At 40.4% G+C, this 20,354-nt stretch overlaps 5 protein-coding genes across 19 annotated transcripts; 2 read left to right on the top strand and 3 right to left on the bottom strand.

Moving 5' to 3' along the window:
* Positions 1-88: 88 nt before the first annotated feature.
* On the bottom strand, positions 89-4,865 carry LOC124352545. Of its 11 annotated transcripts, XR_006921480.1 has the most exons (9): positions 4,794-4,865; positions 4,445-4,543; positions 2,708-3,820; positions 2,501-2,636; positions 2,294-2,443; positions 1,744-2,051; positions 1,544-1,642; positions 1,152-1,472; positions 89-1,049 (listed from the first exon to the last, which is right to left on the bottom strand). XR_006921480.1 is itself a non-coding variant. In XM_046802072.1 (6 exons), exons 2-6 carry the CDS (start codon positions 2,756-2,758, stop codon positions 1,391-1,393), a joined length of 483 nt encoding a protein of 160 aa, XP_046658028.1. In that variant the 5' UTR covers positions 2,759-3,820; positions 4,445-4,780; the 3' UTR covers positions 1,255-1,390. The 11 variants fall into 11 exon arrangements, 2 of the variants coding, with proteins under 2 accessions (XP_046658028.1, XP_046658027.1); XR_006921482.1 differs by lacking the exon at positions 4,794-4,865 and having other exon boundaries at positions 90-1,049; positions 4,442-4,775; XR_006921481.1 differs by lacking the exon at positions 4,794-4,865 and having other exon boundaries at positions 90-1,049; positions 2,298-2,443; positions 4,445-4,774.
* A 1,206-nt stretch (positions 4,866-6,071) lies between these two features.
* Positions 6,072-7,846, top strand: LOC124311790 (enhancer of mRNA-decapping protein 3-like). Its single transcript, XM_046776132.1, has 3 exons — positions 6,072-6,919; positions 6,978-7,346; positions 7,405-7,846. Exons 1-3 carry the CDS (start codon positions 6,289-6,291, stop codon positions 7,749-7,751), a joined length of 1,347 nt encoding a protein of 448 aa, XP_046632088.1. The 5' UTR covers positions 6,072-6,288; the 3' UTR covers positions 7,752-7,846.
* LOC124311787 lies at positions 7,776-13,908 on the bottom strand. Of its 3 annotated transcripts, XM_046776127.1 has the most exons (14): positions 13,288-13,908; positions 12,913-13,231; positions 12,085-12,851; positions 11,878-12,023; positions 11,584-11,816; positions 11,350-11,517; positions 11,032-11,226; positions 10,838-10,942; positions 10,664-10,750; positions 10,153-10,542; positions 9,733-10,084; positions 9,391-9,665; positions 9,148-9,329; positions 7,776-8,037 (listed from the first exon to the last, which is right to left on the bottom strand). In XM_046776127.1, exons 1-14 carry the CDS (start codon positions 13,821-13,823, stop codon positions 7,857-7,859), a joined length of 3,936 nt encoding a protein of 1,311 aa, XP_046632083.1. In that variant the 5' UTR covers positions 13,824-13,908; the 3' UTR covers positions 7,776-7,856. The 3 variants fall into 3 exon arrangements, with proteins under 3 accessions (XP_046632083.1, XP_046632082.1, XP_046632084.1); XM_046776126.1 differs by having other exon boundaries at positions 11,032-11,517; XM_046776128.1 differs by having other exon boundaries at positions 7,939-8,029; positions 11,032-11,517.
* Positions 13,909-13,978: 70 nt separating this feature from the next.
* Positions 13,979-15,891, top strand: LOC124311791 (KH homology domain-containing protein 4-like). Of its 3 annotated transcripts, XM_046776134.1 has the most exons (6): positions 13,979-14,155; positions 14,278-14,521; positions 14,585-14,999; positions 15,062-15,214; positions 15,357-15,532; positions 15,666-15,891. In XM_046776134.1, the coding sequence occupies exons 1-6, from the start codon at positions 14,114-14,116 to the stop codon at positions 15,734-15,736; spliced, it is 1,101 nt and encodes a 366-aa protein (XP_046632090.1). In that variant the 5' UTR covers positions 13,979-14,113; the 3' UTR covers positions 15,737-15,891. The 3 variants fall into 3 exon arrangements, with proteins under 3 accessions (XP_046632090.1, XP_046632089.1, XP_046632091.1); XM_046776133.1 differs by having other exon boundaries at positions 15,357-15,891; XM_046776135.1 differs by having other exon boundaries at positions 14,141-14,210; positions 15,357-15,891.
* Positions 15,892-15,925: 34 nt separating this feature from the next.
* On the bottom strand, positions 15,926-20,343 carry LOC124311788 (ionotropic receptor 93a-like). Its single transcript, XM_046776129.1, has 18 exons — positions 19,874-20,343; positions 19,662-19,814; positions 19,492-19,587; positions 19,266-19,415; positions 19,028-19,133; positions 18,858-18,963; positions 18,457-18,795; positions 18,168-18,368; positions 18,000-18,106; positions 17,831-17,924; positions 17,613-17,768; positions 17,388-17,550; positions 17,227-17,316; positions 17,035-17,165; positions 16,781-16,961; positions 16,637-16,715; positions 16,381-16,544; positions 15,926-16,315 (listed from the first exon to the last, which is right to left on the bottom strand). The coding sequence occupies exons 1-18, from the start codon at positions 20,181-20,183 to the stop codon at positions 16,218-16,220; spliced, it is 2,724 nt and encodes a 907-aa protein (XP_046632085.1). The 5' UTR covers positions 20,184-20,343; the 3' UTR covers positions 15,926-16,217.
* Between the last annotated feature and the right edge of the window lie 11 nt (positions 20,344-20,354).

Genomic DNA, 20,354 nt, shown 5'->3' with positions numbered 1-20,354 from the left:
TTGGAGCAATAGAAACGACTCCAACATATGAAATGGTCGCAATGTCAAAAGGCTTGAAGATGTTAAGAGATGTCGTAGAAGATGGTTACCGTTAAATAATTTATTTTCTCATTTAAAATCAACGATTCCCAGTTACTAGTAACTATTAAGAATTGACCGACAGAACTACACAAATAATTAAATCAGAAATTTCAGCTCCGGTATTTAAGAGCCTCCCTGTAGTAAACTGGAGAAGCGAAGGTTGTGATGTAACATTCAGGTGCCTTGGTGGTGTAGTAACTCGGGGCAGTGGAATACTTCGCAGTTTCGGTACAGTAGGTCGAAGCAGCCTAACTAATAGCTCGGGTGCCTTGGTTATGTAGTACTTGGAAGCAATTTGGGAGCGGAGCCTCGGTATGGTAGCTGAGGGCAGCGTGGGTTGCAGTGCAAAATGCAGCCTCGTCGATGTAGTACTTTGGGGCTTTGGTGTATTAACTAGGTGCAGCGTAGGTTGTAGAGTAGGTTGTAGAGTAGTAAACTGGAGCCTCAGTGTAGTATTTCGGTCCAACGTAGTACGAAGGAGCAGCCGCTGTGTAGTAATTCGGGGCAGAGTAGTACTTGGGCGCTTCGGTGTAGTTATGACCGCGTGGTGGCGTAATAAGCTGGAGCCACAGTGAAGTAGCTGGGAACGGAGTAGTACTTGGGAGCCTCGGTCTAACAGGCTGAGGCAGCATACGTGGTGGTGTAATACTCCGCTGCCTTGGTGGTGTAGTACTCCGCTGCCTTGGTGGTGTAGTACTCCGCTGCCTTGGTGGTGTAGTACTCCGCTGCCTTGGTGGTGTAGTACTCCGGTGGTGTAACTCGAGGCAGAATAATACTTTGAGGCTTCGGTGTAGTAGTTTGGGACATCATAAGTTGTGGTGTAGTACTCCGGTTGTTGCGTATGATGTGTGGTAAGACGCCGGCGTTGCGGTTTGGTATCCACCATACCCACGAGACATCGGTTACCCCAGTAGTCGACTCAACCATCAAAGATACAGCAACCAACAGCAGCACGACGCCATAGTTAACTGGACGGTAAATAAATTCAACATTAATTTTGAATAATAACTAGCATATTAACAAACAAAATTATAAAGTGTTACAAAATCATGTAAAAACAGAATATTTACAATTTGTTTGCGAACCGATATTACGATGAAGAATGCAGTTGGTGACAAATAGTCCACAGCAGTTGTTGCCGTGTCGGAGATTTTCACTCAACTGATTTCAAACGCCCTTTCTCTCTTCTTTTATACGACTTTTTCTCACCCTGACCCCTTTCTTAAGTCTTGCGGCTATTTTACCTTCTTGATAATGAAGCAAACACTTCCCGTTCTCACCCAACCTCTACACCACCGCATTGACAGTTTTACGTAATGATCTCCGTGACCTTCTGAAGGACATACAAAACTGGCCTTTCTTTCTGCAGGTTGACGTTGCTGGGGATGGGTCTACAACAAACAACATAAAAATTAATACCAAATGGTTTCGGCATAAAACGAATGGAATCACGATGTAGTACTCGGGCTCTTTGGTGATGCAGCTCGTGCAGCATAAATTGTAGTGTCGGTGGTGTAGTATTTGAGGACAACAACCAACAGCAGCACGACGCCACAGTTTACTATACAATAAATAATTGGAACATAAATATGCAATAATAACTGACATAATTAAAAAAAGGAGAGTTAATACACAATTCCATGTAGAAAACTGAAAATTTACCCCTATGTACGATGGAGAATGCAGTTAGTGACAAATGCACAACAGTTGTTTTCGTGTCGGAGATAATCACCCGCCTGATTATTTCGCCTTTTCTCTCCTTTAATACAACTTGTAATACTCTGAAGCCTTGGTGGTGTAGTACTTTAGAGCCTTGGTGTAGTAAGCTAGAGCAGCGTCGGTTGATGTTGAGTAATAAGACAGTAGTGTTGTGCTTTGATATCCGCCATACCCAGGAGACATCTGTACACCAGCGGTCGACCCAACCATCAACGATTCAACACCCAACAGCAGCACAACGCCATAGTTTACTAGACAATAAATAATTTGAACATTAATATGCAAAAATAACTGACTAAAAAACAATAGAAATTGAAACAAAAACACCAATACGGAATATTTACTCATGATTGCGATTTAGTGACAAGTAGTCAACAGCAGTTGTTGCCGTGTCGGAGATGCTCACTCAACTGATTTCTTTGGTCTTTTCTCTCTCTTTTTATACGACTTTTTCTCACCCTGACCCCCCTCTTAAGCCTTGCGGCTATTGTACCTACTTGATAATGATGTAACACGTGTCGTCCTCACCCAACCTCTCCGCCGTCGCATGACACGTTTTACGTTATGATCTCCGTGACCTTCGAGCGTGAAGGAAATGCAAACTGGCCTTTCCTTCTTTAGGTTGACGTTGCTGGGGATGGGTCTACAAAAACCAATATCAAAATGAATACCAAATGGCTGAGCCTTGCGGCTATTGTACCTGCTTGATAATGATGTGGAACACGTTTCATTCTCACCCAACCTCTACACCACCGCATTGACAGTTTAACGTAATATTCCCCGCGACCTTCAAGCGTGAAGGACATGCAAACTGGCCGGCCCGTCTGTAGGTTGAACTTTACAATGGTAATTGAAAAATAATTAATAAACACTGCATCAGTTGGAACATGTTGAAAATATACAGTACCTCCGCATACAAAGGATTGACATAGCCGTGGGTACCTACCAAGGCTGTCATTGAACTGGCTGCTAGGCCAGAGCCGGAGAAACTTTCGTTGAAATTCGAATGAAAACGTGCCAAACCAAAATCGGCCAAAATAGTTCGTACGACTCTTCCTTCGTCATCCCGTTACAGTAAAACATTGGCGGATTTCACGTTACGGTAGACCATAACTGAACCGCCCGGCATCTGCTGAGTGGAATGCAATAGATGATGAGCCTCGCGGTGATATGGCGAGCGATCAGCATCATTTTATTCACGTCTATAATTTGAATTTGTTGTTTCTTGCTTGGCCACCGAAAAGACAGTCGAAAAGAGTCCCTCCGTTGGCGAATTCAAAGATGAGCGAGACTCTAATCGATGCTTCACCATCACTCGATTCGTTATCCATGCAAAGACCGAGCAGTCCAATAATATTGCGGTGCTGGACAGCTGAAAGAGCTTCAACCTCTCGTTGAATCATCTTGGCGAACGATCGAGCCTCGACGTCTGTGCTGCGACGCCAAAGCGGATTGGCTACTTGACGTTCACGCCAAGTTCCTTTGAAGACTTGACCGAATTCTCCACGCCCAATTGGCTCCTGATAGTTGTCGGTTATCTTTCCAATGCGACGACGGTTGACAACGACAGCTCCGGTTGAGGCGATCACACTTCTCAATCGGACTTGCAGAAGATCAATTTCATTCAGAATTTTAGAAGAGAAGATGAGGTAGAAGGATTCTTTTCAGGAACACACAAAGTTCGGCTTCTTGCTCCAGTGAAACATAGCTGCAGATATCGATTTGTCGATGACGACCTGCTGGCTCTTAATTCCACTTGGAGGAACAGCCTGTTTGGTTTTGGCTTCCTGCAAACTAATCTCCAATTCCTGAATCTTCTTCTGTAGTTCCAGCATCCGCTATAGATCTTCCAACTGAGAAACTCTTTCTTTTGAATCCAAACGTTCCACTGGCTCCGGTTGATTGATTTGTGAAGGCAGTGAAACGGGAACTGGCACATAAATAGGTGATGCATAGATGTTTGAATAGCTTGTGATTGTTGACGATGTGACCGAATATCCCGATGGAACATATTGGAGTTCTAAAAGAAAAATTAAATATTATGAAACATAACAGAACTATGTGCCAAGAGCAGTAAACGAGAAACGAATGGAATATTTAAAAAATTAAGAAGAAATCATGTTTTTATCCATTTAGCGATCAAGTGAAATCATCATTATAGGATAGGTTTACAACTAGGCAGTTAAAAAAAGAAAAAGAATACCAAATTGTTCACCAAGTGAAAATTCCAGTTCATTCACGGTTACATTTGCTACAGAGAGTACATTACGGAAATTAGACTATTAAGTGAATGAAAAAGGAAGTCGGCTTTCGAAATTGTTACATACGTGTGGGAAACTGGGAACCACATCTTGACCATAATAAGGTCGGATATGCAAATATAACAAACCAGTTTTAATTTCTCTACCAGGAGCATCTGATTGCCCACTTGGGTTTTACAAACAGACAGGGAAGGAGCGACTATGCTATCCTTTTAAGTGTGGTGTGAGCTAGGATTTATCTTTCGACATGGGAACAAACCCCAGAACAATCCATCCAACAAGTGGAGAAGCATGTTTTTCAGAAAGGTTTTTTTTACCAAATTATACTATGCCATCTTAAATATCACATGAGTAAATATAAATGATAGTCAAAATACAACTACCTTGCAAACAGAATTTCCTTGGTACACAGCTTGAATTGGACCATTTTATCACTGTCACAAGCACCTAGATCACATGAAGCCTTCAGCTGAAGATATTATCTGAAAATATTCAGTCAAGAATGAAATAAGAATCTAAATAGCGTGTTATCAATTAAACCATTAAAATCTATCCAACCCAACGTTAAAAATGAAGACAAAAAATATCGCATGATCGATGTAAACTCTTCTTTACAGCCAATTTCAAGATCTTTTTAAAGTTCGTCAAAAGGTGTCATAGTAAAAATGCAATACCAGATTACCAGACAGACAGATACTCTAATAATTATACACGAAAAATATAACAGATTACCATATCCCTAAGAATAACAATTATCGTCGGAATCGTTGTCACAACACTACGCCAGGCGCCGGCCATTTTGAATGATTTGAAGCACTAAAATCATAGCCTACTTTATTATAGGAAGCCCAAAGGAAGGATATCTCTCGCGTGTTGGAAAAGTGAAGCCTACTTTGCTCACCTTTCCTCCGATTTCGCATCTTCCAAGTGGACCCAGGGGGGCCATCTGGTGAGCGAAATAATGACACGCCCTCCGAAATTTCGAATGTTATGGTTTGGGGGGAACCCTGTAATTTATGAACGCACCATTAATATGTTGCCGTGAGGGATTTCATGACAATGTTACATGGAACGGTGGACATTATTGTTTAGTGAATGGCCCTTCGTAGCCATTTAACAATCATATCGATAGAAACGTAAACAAATCCGTGTTTTCAAATATCGCCACTAGACGATAAATTGGCTCCCGTGGGTCCACTTAGGGCGGAGCCAAATAAGAGGAAGGGAACCCAAATTGGCTTCCAAAAAAAGCCCAAACCGTTGGGCTTCCTATAATAAAGTAGGCTATGCTAAAATTAAGGGCGCGGGGGCAATGTTGCATGATGAATTTTAACAAATCGTCCAATAAGAATTCTTCACCGTTAGTCCGTGGTTACCCCCATACCACCTCTTCATTTTGAAAGTTAAATAGTAAACGATATTTAAATTCAGTAAACGAAATATTCCATTGTTTCGAAATCCGAGGGTCAAAAAGTCCAAAGTTCCTGCAAGGGCCAGGGCAGTTGTTATACTATTAATTTATATTACCGTCACTCAAGTTGACAACCAGACAACGAATTTTTATCCATACCTGCATGGCCTTTCCTTAACTCAAGTAATTTAGCGTAAAACAAAGGGATGACTTGAAGGGAACTTTGTCGCTCGGCTCGGCATCCATTTAACAAATGTACAGACAGTTTTGTACTTCAAACTTCATGCAAATGTCCTGATTCCTGACTGGTTTAAAAACAGTTGCGTCACCTAGTGGCAAAATAACTTTTCTCATTTAAATAAAGGTAACCTTTAATAGTTTCAAGCTCACTTTAATAAACCGATAACTAATTTAACTTGCTGATTTTTTACGCATCATTTACATTGTGATATATATGTCCGTCTGCCACAAAAATTTCGCTCTTGAAATCGGATGAGTTTCCTTTTTTACTGTGCAAGTGCAACACCAACAGAAATAGCTGCTATGTGGCTATGTCTTACTTATCAATTGGGTATTGGGAATAGGAAACCCTTCACACAATTAGACTAATAACCAAATAAACGGTAAACAAAGAGAGAGAGTTTGCCCAGTTAAGTTCAATTCACTATGGTTAGATCGTTCACCTGTGGATGCTCACCTCGTGAGCAGACGAATATAAACATTTTGGCCTGAGTGCATTCTCGAGTGACTGCGTTTTAACGGCTTTTATCTCCAAACATTTTAACCACCTGTTTTCTATATTACAAAAGTTACATTATGAGTGGAAAGTATTTAGGCTCATATGTGACAGTCGACTGTGGAGAGTTATTCGGTTGTTATCAAGGGCAAGTAAGTAATGTGGATACCCTTAACCAAACACTTACTTTGAAAGATGTTTGGAAGAATGGTTTAAAATCATCTATTGATGATGTAACATTGCTTGCTAAAGACATTCTTAGTCTAGCCATCATTCCTTCACCTAAGGATGACAAAATTGGGAATAGAGCAGAAGTTGAGCATTTAGAATCTCAGCGGAATAAAAACAAAACCAGTGCCAGAGACTCACCCCGTAAGTTTGATGGTTATGGAAGTTCTTCTTCTCAGCCTGCCCCTCCAGACACACCAAACAAGCTAAATAAAATTAAAGGAAGAGTTGGAAAAGATGATGTTTGCTTTGGAACTGATGTCAACATGGAAAAGGATTTTGACTTTGAAACCAATTTGGCACTCTTTGATAAGAAAACAGTAATGGGAGAGATACAGTCAGGAAAACAACAAGGTCCTCCTCTTGGTCCCGGAGCTAGAACAGTGTCCAATTTTAGACATGATGAAAATGTTCTGGAAACCTTACCACCCACATACCGCCAAATTCACCTTCCATCACCATCAACAAAGGAATTCCTTACTGGTACATTCAATTGGTGCATTATTTTAATTTCTTTTACACTAAATTATTAATTTTACAGATACAGGATTAGTTGTACCCAGTGCAAGTCCTGAACTGAGAAAAGCAATGCAAGATTCCATGGAAAAACTAGGCATTAGTGTTGAAAGGAGATCAGAATCGATAGCTCGAGCAGTTGCCGAAGTTGCTCTTCACTTTGTTGGTGGTCCTCACCGCTTGACACCTAAAAATTCTCATCAAAAACCAGTTGTCGTAGTTTTATGTGGTAATCATCCAGAAGCTGCTGGTGCTGTTTGTGCTGCTCGTCATTTAGCCACTCTAGGAGTTCAGACGGTCGTCTACTTACAAACTTTGACTGTATCCCACTACTTGAAGAAAGAAATTGAACTATACAAACTCACGGGTCAATCAGTCATTAACAACGAAAAACGTAATACATTTGTTGCTATTTTAATTAAGCGATTGTAATTTACTTGATTTTTTAACAGACTTGCCATCTGTCTCGGTTGATTTGATCGTTGCTTCTTTGCTTCCTCCAACCTGGGAAGGTGGCGACGAAATCTCGAAGATGAAAGGAATCATCGAGTGGGCGAACAAGCAGCGCGCTCCCACAATGGCAATCGATCAACCTCCATCTGCTGTTATTAATGCTACGCCTTGGTTGGATGTTAAATGTACTTTGTCGGCCGACTTACCATTAGCATACGGCGATCGCGATGGAAAATTGTACCTTTACTCACTTTCTACACCTCGCAAGATTTTCCAATCATTAGGCATAGAGTACGATTCACCTTTTGGCTCCAAGTTTGTTATAACCCTGCACGAGTCTTGCTGAGAATCTACACCACCATTCTATGTATACGATTAATACGAAAGCGTCTGTATTTACATGAATTTCGGTAATAAAGACAACAAATTTTCTATAAAACATATACTGAGACTATGACTTCTTCCAAGACTTCCCCTTATTCTTGTTCTTGGCACTTCCTTTCATACCTGTTCGTTTTCCTGATTTCACTTCATTTTCTTTGGCTTGAGTGTTTTCACTTATGTGGACATGTTCAAATTCGTCTCCACTGTTGATTTGATCCATATTTACATCTTCAAAGTCCCCTGAATCGCTATAATCAAGGAGCAAGTTTTGTTTGAAATTAGTTTTCTTCTACATTTTGGTAATGCGATGTTAGACCTCCCTACTCTATCCCCCAGCTCACCCCGGATAGTAGCCACCCCGAGATAATGTCCCCCCAGATATGAGTCCCCCCTTGATTGTATCCCCCCCTAAGATGTCCCCCCCATGAAATGTGGAGGGGGGGTTACTATCGTGTGGAAGTCACGATAGTAGCCCCCCCTCCATAGTTCGTTCACGCAAAGGGGGGGACAGAATCCGAGCCGTAAAGGACACTAGCCCCCCCCCCCCCAAAAAAAAAAAATCGTCTTGTGATTTGTGTTCCACGGCCTAGCCTGCTATAAATAATCATTCGGCGACTTCCCGTTTTTTAACTGTGCCTGCTGCCCCACCTCTACTCCATCACACGCTCTGGACTGTACAAGAAAAGTTAAAGTGATAATTAAACGGAAATTTTTCCCAAATCGCCTAGTTTTTCATCGATATTTCAGCTGTTTGTTTACAATTGTTCCATGAAAGGAAAAGTAAACATGTTAATGTAAATTGAGGTAGGGTTATACACGTCATGTAGCCGCGAATATGTCCTGTCTTCTCCTTGTTTAATTGTAAACAAACAGCTGAAATATCGATGAAAAACTAGGCGATTTGGGAAAAATTTCCGTTTAATTATCACTTTAACTTTTCTTGTACAGTCCAGAGCGTGTGATGGAGTAGAGGTGGGGCAGCAGGCACAGTTAAAAAACGGGAAGTCGCCGAATGATTATTTATAGCAGGCTAGGCCGTGGAACACAAATCACAAGACGATTTTTTTTTTGGGGGGGGGGGGGGGGGGGGGGGCTAGTGTCCTTTACGGCTCGGATTCTGTCCCCCCCTTTGCGTGAACGAACTATGGAGGGGGGGCTACTATCGTGACTTCCACACGATAGTAACCCCCCCTCCACATTTCATGGGGGGGACATCTTAGGGGGGGATACAATCAAGGGGGGACTCATATCTGGGGGGACATTATCTCGGGGTGGCTACTATCCGGGGTGAGCTGGGGGATAGAGTAGGGAGGTCTAACATCGACATGCCCTACATTTTCACAAAAGTTTTGGTTTACCTTGGAGGTGGTGCATCATCAGGAAAAAGCTGAAGAAAACCCTGCGTTAAATGAGCGTTTCCTTTGAGCAGAGGAAGAATAGCATTTTTTATTTCGTTTATGTTGGGTGACGCACTGCTTTCCACTTGCTGAAGGGTCTTCAGAGTTCGCTTGAGTTGTGAAGGGCTATCTTTGAAATGAATCTGTAATTGAAAAAAAAAACATGGTCGGATTCATAAAGTTAGAACCAAGAAAGACATTTACCTTCAGTTTTGAGAAAAATTCGCGCATTCGGACGTACAAAAAATGTTGGAACTGTACTCCACATTGAGCAGCTGCCTCTGGACTTAAAAAGAGAACGAACTCTTCCAACAAATCCATGTTATCTTTCAAAATAGTCTCGATTTTTCTGTACAACTCCAAGAATGAACCAGAACTAGATTGAAATTGGCCCAAAGTAGTAAAGAATTCTTTAAACGCCACGGGATTTGATTGTTCCAACCGACTTCGAACTTTCATGAAATAAATTTGGGCATATGCTAATAAAAATAAAATTTAAAAAATATTAATAATAATAATCATTAGTAAACAAAATTTAAGCAGTACCATCGCTGCGTGGCTGCACTGGGTCATCATCGGCCATCCAAGAGTCAAGTATCCGCTTAGCATTGCGCTGATGTCGAATATGGCGATGAGCAGGGCTCCTCCCTTTTGGAACAGAATTGGTAGCCAATGGAACTGTCGTCAAGAAATCAAGTGAAATAGAGTCTTCTTCTTCGTCGTCGTCTTCCATGACTAAATTTTCATCGACATGATTGCTGCTTAATGGACTCGAAGGAGGTTTATCCCCGTCGTCTCCTCCGCTGTTGCCTGCACTTGTTCCTGATGCACCAGATCCAGATGGACAAAAAATGCCACTGCCACCCTCAGCACCTGAAGAAGATGACTTTTGATTTCCCTGGACAAGTACAAAAAAAGGCGATTAAAATTGTATGGCAACTAGTGTTAAAGCAAGAAACACTATACTTGTGATGATGGGTTTGTTTCTCCTGAAGGATTATTTGCTTCGCGATCAGCAGCTGTTCGAATAGGAATGGTAGTTTGTTCTGCTATACTTGAAGGGCCCCAAACATGCATGACATGAGTCATATTTGAATCTGGACGGTGGATTAGGACGTAGCGCTTGGCTCCTTGATTTGAAGTTTGACAAGTTCGATTTCTTTCGTCATGAGGGCTCGAAGCCCCAAGCGGCAGTTCAGATTCACATTCAAAATCGGTATCGATGACATCTAGTTGATTGGAACATACACTTGATACATCTGTAGGTTCAGGTGATTTTGTCAAATTTTCATTATTCATATTTTCTTCAGCAGATGCTTTCCCTTCAGAAGTACTATCTTTTTCAGCGAGGTCAACCTGAAGTTGGAGTGAAGAAAGATAAAAGCTTTAGACAAGAAGATACGAGGAAGTACATCAATATTTTTAACGAAGGGAGTAGTCCGGATGATGATTGTTATAAAATAATGAGAAAACATACCCTCTCTGAAATCGAAGTAACTTTCATTGGGGTTGGATCCGTTTCTGAAGAAGCATTATTCTCCTCCGGGTTTGCTCTGTCCGTTTCCTAAATTATGTTCAGAATGCAAAAATAAATACATTCATGGCATTTTAAAAAATGTGTTTGTACTGTAAAACAAAAACTTGATTTTACCTGATCGACAACCGGAATCATTATATCATTACTTGAATGTGTTCCCTCAGGCGCTTGATTCTCTTTTTGATTTTGATATTCATTATTTTGAGAATCTTCGAATACCTATTATTGGTTTAAAATGCAAGAATTATGTGTACTGTCAGAGGTTGAAAGTATTCGTTCAACACGAATTCACTCAAGATTATAATTACCTCAGTCGGTTGTAAATTATTTAAGTCGATATTCGTGCATGAGTTATTGTTGTCAGTTTCAACAAGGTCGCAAAGAACTGGAGAATAAACAGACTGAGGAATTCGTTGACTAGCTTGTGCGATTTGTTCGTCAGTTTTCGAGTTATTCGAGTCCGATTTTTTTTTCTTGGTTTTCGTTGGGGGGTGTCCCATGGATTTCGTTCTCATAATGTTAACCGTGGGAGTGGACATAGTCGGTTGTGGGAGTGACGGAATTCCGTAGAGGATGTAATGTGTCGGTTGATAATGTGGAACTACAGGTCGTAGTGCAAAAAGATCGTTCTTTCTAGACCGACAACGCATGCCGCCATGGATCAGCATAATTTCTCGCCAACGTTCTGGTAACAAATTGGGTGGGACATCGCACAGTGCGGTTGTTGAGTAGCAGTCAAATGGCTGGATACTATTATGATGAATGGGTGGAGCAACTTTGTTTGCCAAATAATACTTTTTACCGGAAGAAAACAACAAAACAATTACAACCTCATTCATAAACCAGAAAAAGAGCCTTACTTTGATAGGGTTTCCTTCTTCTTTACTTCTTTTGTTTTTAAACGATTTGTTCTTGATACGAATTCCGATCTGTTTGGCAGTCCAATGTGGTAGCATGTAGTGAGAAATCATGGAATTAACCATGTTTTCTACTGAGCTCTTTTTACCGATCAAAAGTTCCTTACAAAATGGAGTAAATTGTTCCATTCCCATTGCTATCAGCTGTTCTTCATATGAAGACATTTTACACGGCCCTGCTCAATAAAAAAATTTCATGTTTGGAACTAAAAGAATGTGATTAGCAAATAATCATACCTGGTTCACTTTGAAAGATTGCAAGCTTAGGAAGCAGCTCAGGATAAATGAAGACACGACTCTCTGCCATTAATTCGACCATTTTAGGGTTGAAAGGATATCGCTCAGGATGTTTACTTGAGCGCTTAAAGAACTTCTTCTTTTCCCTATTAAAATATTTTGGCATTAAATAAATTATTCAGTACAAAATTAGCACGAAAAACCTACCCACAGACGACAATAGTTCTTTGAAACTTTGTAAGTTCTTCAGGCGGTACCTTGGTCACAACAGTTTCCCAATGATTAACTAGATCAATAGCTTCATCTAAGTTTGCGATGTCAACTCGTTGCTTTAAAGGAACGAGGTCCTGTAGCATAAAACGACATTCTTCGGTTACATTTTCCAAACCTGCCTGCTGTGCGGTAATTAAATGCATTTGAGTAAGCAGTTGCACATGCTTTCTCAATTGTTCATTTAACAGCAATGTTGCTTCTGGTGAGAGTTCTACTGTGTAAGATTGCAGTGAAGAAACTTCGCTTGAAGAAGAACAAGGATTATGGAACATTTCAATTGGTGGTAAATCCATTGTTGGGAAGCTGATAGTAAAGGGCATTTGTGCCTCGTGGTTTAGAACAAGAGGTTGTACAATTCCAGTAGGTTTACCGAGGGTTTTACTTATTTCTGGAGAACTCGGTTCTAATTGAACTATTATATCTGAAATGGCCGTTTGAAGAATGTCCTCTGTGGGTTGTTGTACGCGAGGAAGATTATTGCTTGGTTTGGTAGTTTCCTCATCGGACGAAGAAAAATCCTCTTCAAAAAGCTCCGACAGCAGTTCACTGACTTCTTTTTTAGTAATTTGGACAGTGCGATCTGCACGCAATTCTTCTGCATCGACTTCTTCTTCTTCTTCTTCCAGAACGTTGTATTCTGGATCGGCCTCTTCGTCGTCAAGGTTCTCAGAAAGGTGGTTCGAAGGGGGACAAACAAACTCCTGTAACAAGCAAGTATTGAATTCAGGCGTACAAATTAATAAATGCTTTTTATGAAAATACTTTTAAAAATGTTCGCCATTCTTCATTATCACAGTCAGAATCATACATGTCAGTCGAAATATCAGGAGGAATAAAAGCCAATTCCAAATGCTCTAAAGGAGTGTCGTTCAGGGGTAGTTTCGAACGAGTTCGAGACCCAATGAGATCTTCCTGGATTTGAGGTTCCTCTATAGGGAATGGTCTTTTAAATGGATCAATACTTTGTGAAACTTTTGGTGTAGAGGCAGCTACAGAAGATGAAGGAGATCCGATGTCACTTGTGTGTGAAGACAGGAAACTTCCTTCATCACTATGATTATCAGTGTCATCTTCATTAGGCCTGTAGAAAAGATTTTCAATTATTTATTAGTTTACGAATTCAAACATTTTTCTAACCTGTATTCAACGTCTTCATCAGAAGAATCTTCAGGGAAATCTTCTTCCATTAGAATTTGTGTATCACTAGCTTTTTTTGCTGATGATGGCCAAGCTAAATTATTCTGATTTTCAAGCCACTCTTTTGTTTTTGAACGAGTAAGCTTTGGCTGGAAACTCATCTTTAAGTTGGAATCAAGTGAACATTTAAGCATTTCCTGAACACTTTCATTTGCGATTATATTCCGTAGCAGATGTTTCACATTGTTTGTAGTAAGATTTTTCCGTAGAGCAATCCCCTCTAATATTTCATCGATTGGATTATTTGGATCACTGAGGCATTCTTCAGGAATATTAACATTGCGTCTTTTAGACTTCTTGGGAGTTTGAGTTTGTACATCGGCTTGGTTCGCCCGTTTTCTTTTGCTGGTCTTTTGATTCTCTAAACTATCATTTTGAAAGCTTACTTCTGAATTTCCTGAGTTCAACTGTTCAATAGATTGATGCAAAGCCTGAAGTTCATCTTCTATTAGTTGATCGGTTTCTTTTGAAGCCATCGCTCGAGATGTTATTTTTTCACATTACCAAAACAACCACAAAACTGTTCCGCGCCATTTTCACTGGAAGTTGAACAAAACATTTCCTAGGTGGCGAACTTTTCCATCTGGCGGTCGCAATGATAAATTCAAAAGTAAACTTATTTGGCAATAGCGCATGGCCTTCGTTTGTTGCCACATCAAATTTTTACTGTGCATTTAATAACAATAGAAAGAAATTTATCTCTCCCAACCCTGATCTTAATGATTGATGAATTTCCTAATCACATTTGGTATTTAAACACACAGTGATGAACAATACAGTTAATAGTAGAAACAGTTTGAGTAACCAAGTAAGTATGGAGATACCTTTAATCAAACATGCCCCTGGCAACCCTAACACAAATGGTTTTGAATATTTAATGTAAAAGCAAAATTACTATCAATATGACTAATAATTCCTTGTGATTTTTAGAGTTTACAAGCTGCAGCCCAAGCTGCTGCCCAAATCAATGCCCAACTAGCTGCAGAAGGTAAAATTCAACCTCAGCCACAGCAGAACTTGCAAGCCAACAATGGTGCTCAGAAGAAAGACAAAAAACTTAAAACAGGGAGAAAGGATCTTTTCAATGCCGAAGTTGAAATCAACAACCTGCCTCCTAGAGTAAGAAATCTGCTGACCAAAGGATATATTCAAGAACAAATTCAATGGAAATCAAGTAATGTACATTTTCAATTTAAAATCTGGTTGTTAAAGAAACTTACAAAAAATGTGTTGTTAGAAGCTGCTTTGTGTACTAAGGGGCGCTATGTTTCTCAACGAGAGAAACTCACGGCAAATGATGAAAGACCACTATATATTTGCATCCAAGCAGTTGACAAACATGCTGTAGATGAAGCTATTCATCATATCCAAGATTTCATTGCTGAGCACACAGGATCTAGTCCAACACCTCCTGTAATCTCTCCAACTCTTGTCCCTAACCATCCTCCTCCTCAAGTGACTCTTATAAGAGATAAAGTTTATATTAATCTTGATCATGCACCTGAAACATTCAAGATTGTTGAAAGAGTGCTTGGTCCTTCTGGTGACAATGTCAACTACATTCAAACAGAGACTGGTGTAAGTGTATCTTTGCAAGGTCAGGGAATTAGTTCATCAAATGCAAGTGATGAACCACATCATTTATTACTAGAGTAAGTGTTTTTTATCTTGATTTTTGTAGTCCTTTATTATAAATGTGATCTTTTTTTTCCAGGCATATTGAACCGTCAGCAGTTCAAAACGCCCGATCATTGGCGCTTAGTTTAGTTGGAACTCTCCAACAAGACTTCATTCAGTGGCAAAGAGAACAACAAGCATTACAACAACAGCAACTAGTTTACACCTTCTCTCAACCATACTATAGCGGGTAAATAATCGTTTTCTTAAGCTTACGAAACTAAAAAGTGCTTTTTGAATTTCAGGTTTACGGCATTTGAATAATGAAATTTTCCAGGATCGTTAACTGTTGTGCATATTATGTGTTTTAATTACAATTGGCTCTCGTTCAGGTCATCAACTGCTAGTGGAAATTTCACCTATCCTGCCGTTGCCATGGTTTACGGCATGGAGAATGGTTTGACACAGACTGCAGCTGTGAGAGAGCCACAGTCAGTACAAACCCACCAACACACGAGAGGCTTGCCGGGCAAGAGGCCCTCGCGGTTCGATTATCAACAATCTACAGGTGTGTTTCCAGTCCGAGAAACTGCAAGGACATCTTTTCACCCACATAGGATGACTGCGGACTTTTTAGACATTCAAAGGACGTGATTGTGTCTCCCAACACTGGCTAATATGTGAAAACTTTGACTTTGCAGGTCTTGAGATAGCAGTTACCGGCGAGTCAGAGACCAAACGACTGAAAATTACCCATCTCCCCTACTCTTGATCGTTCGATTCATTACGCTAGTGTTTTCTTTTCATGTGGTTGACCAGTATTGGGATTCGTGAGCTATGATTCATTTTCGTTGCTCAATCGATATGCTTATCTTGTTTCACTGGTTCCTATTAATACAGCCAGGTGTCTTGTTTGGAGATTTCAAATTTTTCTCGATTTTGTTATTTATTTCAAGTAAAACTAAGTTAACTTGTTTATTTTATACCTGTGTGAACCTTGGAATTAAATTTCAAAGTTGTGCAGTCTAGGTAAATTCATGAAGCTTTATGTCAAAGAGATAGAGAATAATATAGTGCACATATGCCAGTTGTATACCTCGGCCATTTCTAGATTTCATGTTGCGCATGCGTCCATCTACGTGATTTATCTGGATATATAAGTTATTTGAAAGAGTATGTGAAATTGAATGTGCCAATGATGAAAATTTGGGATAAATATTATGGGATACATTGTTAACCGCCAATGACCCACTTCAATTCAAATATGGTCGTATAACTTCGCTTTCTCGTTTTTCTTTGCTGCGATGAATTAGTCTTTCAATGATGAATGAAACGGCCGCTAAACCACAACCTATTCGTACATGAATTTGCCGTTTATGAATAAGTTGTACAAAGTACCCAAGTTTTTCTTTTTACCAAAAAAGAGGACGTAGAAGGATCCTTGCATGTCGGCTACGCTGATGGCTTGGATGGTGTCACCGTCACTACCTCCGGTAGCTGTTTCAGAACAGCGATCGGCCGACGGCCAAAATTCCTGACGCCAATGTTCAATAAGTCCACCGCGTTGCATATAAATAATCCTATAAAACAAGCATCATCAAAATATTTATGCGTTTAATGCAAATCAAGATAAGAACATAGCAACTATAATATAATTAGTATGATTACTTACTCGAGATTGACCCTCTCTAAAATAGGAGAATCTCTGGGGAAAGCTAAGGCAACTTGCTGCAAGAAAAAGTTTTCAGTACCTAATCGGTAAGATTTATGTTAAAGTGTGAATAATGAGTATGGTTAAAATCGATCACTGACGTACCTAAAGAGAAGTCGCACGAATTGGTTTTCATGAAATCCTGTTTCATTAGCCATTGAAGGTTAGTCTTCCACTCAATGTAGACATGCTGCTGATTTCGTATCATGTCCAAAAGCACATCGTCTGCGGTATCATGCAGAATGGCACCTTCATAAAGTTCTCTATACATTTTTTCATCCGATGTCTTATAATACCAAATAATTTCATTAGCAGTAGATTGTGGATAGACTGTTGTTCTTGCATTTTTATAAACTTACCTTGAGGTAATCTTCCAGGGCCGTTCCACGAAGGATGCCCCAAGTAAGGGAGCCTTTATTGTCGATCAGATCCTGCAGAGTGTTGATAGGATTGGTGTACGTGGGAAATGTCAAAAAAGCGACAAGATTTCCTTAAAGTGAAGATTATCATGAGTAAATTGTTTTGTATTTTAATAGTTTGGACAAGGTTACCTGAGTAGGCAGTCAAAACTACGATCACGAAAAGCCAAAAGAAACCTACTACCATTCGACCGCTCAGAGCGATAGGCATTTCTCTTTGACCTAATATAAAAGTACATTTATTAAATTCAGTGCCACAGAAAAGCATGAGAAATAATTCGTTAGGTGATTACCCTGAAAAAGCAACGCGCCGATACAATACCAAATATTATACCAGATGCTAAAAATTGGCGATCCTGGACGATCAGGGTAGAAGTCATAAAACGGGGTGATTTTATTGAAGGCCCAGATCAACGGACCTGCACCAATTGTCATGGCAAAAATTGTAATCCAAGCCTGTTATAGAAATACGATGAGATGATAAATTTTCTACGCTTGTCATTTCTTCAAATAGTTACGTTTGGAGTGTAAGGCTGAATGAAGAGGTACGCACGACTCAGTTGCTTAGGCCGAGCAAACATGAAAGTGTAAGGCTGGGCGTCTAGAGACATGCTAAAATTGACGGCACTCATTCGATCGGCTGTGACAGTGAATCCTGCAGCAGCAAACGCTACCTGAAATTTCCAGCATAAACAATGATTTCAGTAAAAAATCACATGGCTCGCATAATAAGTACCGATCCTGTCCGAACTTGTTCCACCATGCCAGTCCACCGACTGAAGCTAAGTCGAGAGCCCCATTTACCATCAGCGGGTTCCACAACATTGACGCTACAACAGATGAACGTTAAATATAAAATTGAAATAGATTACACTAGCAATCAGAGGAAAATTGTGTAACAAAACCTGAAATTCAGACGGTTTCCAAGCTCTTTCGTCAGTTCCAAAACCAAACCAGTGTGGCGTACCACCTTCCCGTGGCTGTTTCGTTCAAAGATTTGCCACGGAGGAAACTAAAAAAAACAATAGGGATATTTGCTTTCTGAACAAACTAGTAGCAACAAATTAAAATACCTCCATAGTCGTAACGTTGATGACACGCTGGCGAAGTCCTCCAGTGAAATGGGGGAAGAAATCGTCGTAGACGACAAGACCATGGGCTGCGTCCCAGACCCCGACATCCAAGAGCGTTGGCTTTTTCGTTTCTTTTATTTCGATAGCCTTTATAGCCCAGTTTAGCCAACTTGAGCATTTAGTCGCGTCTTTCCACATATTCTGGTAAAAACAAAATTAAAGTTTAACCGAGAGTTTAACTCATTTGACTAGTGAATCCAGATCAAAGAATGTGGAAGAATCTATTTACTTGTATAGTTCGAAAGATGTTGTTTCTGCGATCACCAGCTGACGGTTTCGATCTATTCCAGTCGTCTTCGGTGGTTTGAAAATAGTGCGTCTCTTCTTCTCGGATCACCTGATGAAGAGCCTTCACATACACCTGCAATAGATTTGAAGTGTAGCATGGCAGGTCATTAACACGTTCCGATGAGTTTGCGTTGGCTGTTGTTTCTATATCAGAGATGTTGTACAAAAAAGATATGTTCTGTCCATCTTCCACATTCGGCAAGAAAATGGCAGGATCAGTAGAATCGGTGATTAAGAACAACCATTGGGAATAAGGATTCACCAATCCAACGTCACTAGCCTGAAAATTCAAAACTGTTTCAGAATAACGAATAAGGATATTGATGTTTGAAAGAAACCCACCGCATCAAACGCCCATAACGCAGTGTCTTGTTTAGATACCACGATGAAATTACGACCTTTAGGCCTGACCTGCAGATTCAGCAACTGAGATTCAAAGTTCTTTTTCCTGAAAACGATCAATTTGAGAATTAGGTCTAAAATTGATTTAACCAGTTGTTGCTGCTATTTACCTCAAGGCAACGGGGCCATGCAGTTTAACGACAGTTATAGCAAGAGGGTCTTTCTTATGAACAGGGCGGCTCAAGCTATCGACCAACCCATCAAATAACTCTTTATCTAAAGAAAATTTTCATTCAAAATCACAGTTGTAATATTGCGGTGAACCGTTTTTCTAAAAACACGTTCACAACAAAGCTAATAACAACTTCAGAACATTTTATTTTTAAAAGTGTCGAGGGAGAAACTTACTTGCGTGCTCCTCTGCAATAACGACCGCTTCCTTCCAGTTAAGTGTGTCGCTTAAACGCAAATCAGTAAAAATTTGAGGCAGTTCACCTCCCGTTTTCACCACCGGTACCATCAAAACGGCCCAACGAGTGATTCGAGGACAATTATCGCCTTCATGACAAAACTCAGTTCATATCGATCGAACTCGTCTTTCAGTCTGTTTATTCTTCAAAATGTAAATACTGACTTGTAATGGCGATGTGGAGGATCGGGAGGCTGGCGAGATTCTTGTCGAAACGGGTAAGAACGTCGCAGGGCAAAATAGATAGGACAGCGTTGATATCTAAATCCAAGGAAAAACCCCAAAATTGATTCAAGATTGTTTTCTTTATTTGAGCAGAAATAAATCAATTTTACTTGATGGCAGTTTATCTCTCGGATTGAGATAAGTAACGTTGAATTTCTGTAGACGGAGATAATCTATTTCAGGACTGGACGGCATGCTGGCGACATCAAAGATGTTGGTGAACGTTTCCAGATTTCCGATAAAGCTCTTTTCTATCACCACGCCTTGAAATGGAGAGTCCTGGGATTATACACCGTTCAGCATTAATTACATCACATATTACCTAAAGTGATGTTGCCAGTCCTGTACGGGTCGGTGTTGGTGTCGTCGTCTTTTGTTTTGTTGCCGCGCAACAGAAATTTGATGTAATCCTTCATGGTTTCTACCTGAACGGCGGCACGCTTCGCAATCTTGTGCTTGTTGTGCTTGTTGAAAAGAGCGCTGCAGTCCCCATTCTCGCAGCTAACGGGGATTAATTTCGTATCGTCGAGAAACCAACGTTCGTCCGGACGAAGTTCCGAATACAGTTCGTAATGAGCCGATTGGACGTGAATAAAGGCGCTGGCCAGCACCAAAAGGACGCGGAGAAGCATCGCGTCTTGATCTCGAGGATCTCTGTGGCCAAATGAGATCAAATAATCGGTGATCCGGTCGGGATATTGAAAGGCTCGTCCCCATTTCGAGATTTAGAATCTGCGTCGCCAACGGACACGGTCCTCTTTCATTGTTGATGAATTGGATACGACAAAGCATCACAAACCGTT

Source organism: Daphnia pulicaria, chromosome 8 (assembly GCF_021234035.1).
Source record: "Daphnia pulicaria isolate SC F1-1A chromosome 8, SC_F0-13Bv2, whole genome shotgun sequence".
In the NCBI taxonomy this organism is placed as follows: Eukaryota; Metazoa; Arthropoda; class Branchiopoda; order Diplostraca; family Daphniidae; genus Daphnia; species Daphnia pulicaria.
Note: the sequence above shows the minus strand (reverse complement) of the source record. Positions and strands in the feature narration are given on the sequence as shown.